Below are 3,039 nucleotides of genomic sequence, written 5' to 3' on the forward strand. Positions count from 1 at the left end.
ACCATTGTTGCAATTTGAAAATTGTTTTGATTGCAAAAAGCTGTCGCCTCGGTTTCTACGAACAGAGCTCAGGGTGGCTGGGTTCTGGGTGTTTCCCCACTGTGGTTTCCTGGCCCAGCGCCAGGTTCATCCTGTGACTCCTCCCCTCGCTGAGGGGAGGGGTTACGTGGCCTCCAGGTTCATCCTGTGACTCCTCCCCTCACTGGGGGAGGGGTCACGGTGGCCCCAGGAGAATAAAAGGAGGAGCTCAGAGCCCTCAGCTCCAAAGTGAGTCCCTTCCTCGCTGCCACACCGCACTCACCGCCCCACAGCCGCTGCTGCACCATGAAGCTGCTGACCGTCCTCATGCTGATCGCCCTCCCCCTCTGCTGCTTTGCAGGTGAGCACTGACCCGGAGGGCGGGCTTCGCTTTGCAGGGTGTTGTCAGGGCCCCTGTGGACGACCTCCTGTTCCCCACAGCCCAGCACAGCGCCTCTCATTTCTCCAGGGTCCTCGTTTTCATGTGTTTGGCTTCTCTGGGCTGTGGAAGCCAGGAAGGCGGTGCAAGGAGGCAATGTTTCAGGGCTTGAAGGAAATCCCAGATCCTGAGTTTACTCTCCTAGATGTGAGGACTCAAGACCGTTGACCATAGTCTTTCTGAATGTGCGTCTCTCCTGGGATGTAAGATGACAAACACCCTAGCTGTGCCCATAAAGGAATTCATACCTCTGTAAGTGAGCCGACTTTTGCATGCTTTCATCCCAGGTTCTGGCTGCAAGCTCCTTGAGGAAGTGCTAAATGACACTCTTTCCAGTGACGTGAGCACTGAACGCTACATCAGGGATTATGCAGAGTTCATACATGGTGCAGAAGAGGAACATGCCGCCACCCAACTGAAGCAATGTTTGCTCGAGCAGGACAGCGAAAATGTGAACAACATCCATGTGATGCTGGTAATTTCGATTTCTTCTTTAAGTGTTTTGAATCCACTGGACAGGGACAAGCAGCCTCTACATTTGTCACTAATTATGCCAGAGCAAGGGTTAACTATGTTTTATTTCCCCGACTTTCATTGTTGGTGAGTGTGAATGACACTGTGACACCAAGAACGCCGTCCAAGTTCAGTGCTGCTCTGTCTGTTCACTTTGTGGAATCCTTAGTGAGTGACAAATGAAAAAGACCTAGAGGGGCGAAAACGCTTGGGCAAAGGTTCCCCTAACCTTCAGCTCAGATAATATCTGATTATTAAGAAGACCTTCCATCACTTGTAAGAGTGTTCAGAAAAATTAATTCCTCTTGTTCATAGATCAAATAGTCAAACTTTTTAAAGACTTTTCGATTGATTCCAGAAAACTCATTTTAAGGATTATTCCACACATCTTTCCAACACATTCAAAAGTGCACTTTCAAGCAATGAGAGTGTGTTAGTGTAAAAACTTCACTTTCTGACCAATAATTAAAGAGTCGTGCAGATCGTGGGTATGAACTCACCACGGTGAGGGAATTGTTAAAAACAAAATCAGTAGTTTAACAACGAGATAATCTGTCTAATAATAAACGATTTATTTAGTATTTACCTTGCATGTATTCCATATCCTAATTTAACATTTAACACACCCCAGGGCAGACAATTTAAAAGCATTGCCATATCACAAACATATAAGTGTACGTCACTAAAAAGATTCGGAAACCGGGTGCAACATGGAAGAACATTGAAAACAGTATAAAAAAACAAGCCAGTTACAAAATGACAAATATAGCATGAATCCACTTCCATCAGTTTTCTAGAGTAGCCAATGTCTTAGAAACAGAAGGCAGAGTAATGGATTCCAGGGGCTGGGTGGTGAGGAAATTGGGAGTGTTTAACGGGTATGGACTTGCACTTTAGCAAGATGCAAATGCCCTGGGTCTGGTTGAACTGTGAAGGGGATATTCTTAACACTACTGTCTATATATGGAAAGTGGTGAAAATGGTAATATTTGTGTTACGTGTATTTACCATAATTACATTTTTTAAAAACTGAACAACCCCTGCGATTAAAGATGGTAGGAATATTTTCTTTAAAACCCTAGATTAGACAAATCAGCCAGTGTACACATCTCTGACATTTTGTGTCCCACAAAGGACATGGTGGAGGCACCAGACTGTTTTCTGTATTTCTAACATGTACGATCATGAAAGAACTCAAAAATGTCACACGTCCTTGTATTTGAGCTGAGATACTGAAAATGGTTCACACGGCATAATTTTGTTAGATGTGTTATTTCAAAGAACAGAAAACATGCAGATAGAATTATTACAGGGACCCCTGAGGATGGGGGTGGGGGAGACCAGTAAATACAAGCACCTCTTAGGCATCGATTAATGTCTCTTGAAAATAGAATAAATGAGGAGACAATTCTGATTTTATTTCCAGCACTATCTTTCTTGAATGTCAGATGTGTTTAGACAAATCCAGGAAAACAATGAGAAGAAATGTTTGCTTTTCCATATTTTCCTCTCATGAGGAATTGGAATGTAGGTGATGTCTCTGTTTTGTTTTCCAGCAAGCAGTATTTCGCAGTATCTGGTGTGCTAAATATTAAATTTCCACAAACCTTCGGCTCAGACGACTACAGAGAATGATCAGAACGGAGTGTCTATCATTAGAAACCACGACTTATATTTCTTTTTTTGTCTTTTGATCTGCAAACTGCAAGACAATTGTTGAAACCTCAAATACATTTTCATTTCAATAAAGTATCTGCAAACCTAAAGTTCTTTTCTTGTGATCTGATGAAAATGGAGGCTTTAGAGAGACTCACACCACACACGCGTGTGCTCGCACACACGCACACACACTCACACCCATTATTCATGAAGAGCTCACGGTGCTGGACTGCAGACTCTGAGCAGCACGCTGCTCCTCACCACCTGTAGCCCAACATCGACCCTTCTCTGGAAAGTGATTTTTCTCCCCTCTCACCCCATCTTCCGGGACGATCTCTGCCTTGCTCAGGCCCAAGGTCCTGGTGGCTGCGACAATCTCAAGTTCCCACATGTCCTTCAGTCCTTGTGTC

The 3,039-nt window shown here is 44.2% G+C and overlaps 1 protein-coding gene across 1 annotated transcript; it reads left to right on the top strand.

Moving 5' to 3' along the window:
- Positions 1-218: 218 nt before the first annotated feature.
- Positions 219-2,736, top strand: LOC148755980 (mammaglobin-B-like). The gene is made up of 3 exons (XM_088790021.1): positions 219-379; positions 745-932; positions 2,527-2,736. Exons 1-3 carry the CDS (start codon positions 325-327, stop codon positions 2,563-2,565), a joined length of 282 nt encoding a protein of 93 aa, XP_088646147.1. The 5' UTR covers positions 219-324; the 3' UTR covers positions 2,566-2,736.
- Positions 2,737-3,039: the final 303 nt, after the last annotated feature.

Source organism: Rhinolophus sinicus, chromosome 14 (genome assembly GCF_057876585.1).
Source record: "Rhinolophus sinicus isolate RSI-liver-muscle chromosome 14, RSI-T2T, whole genome shotgun sequence".
In the NCBI taxonomy this organism is placed as follows: Eukaryota; Metazoa; Chordata; class Mammalia; order Chiroptera; family Rhinolophidae; genus Rhinolophus; species Rhinolophus sinicus.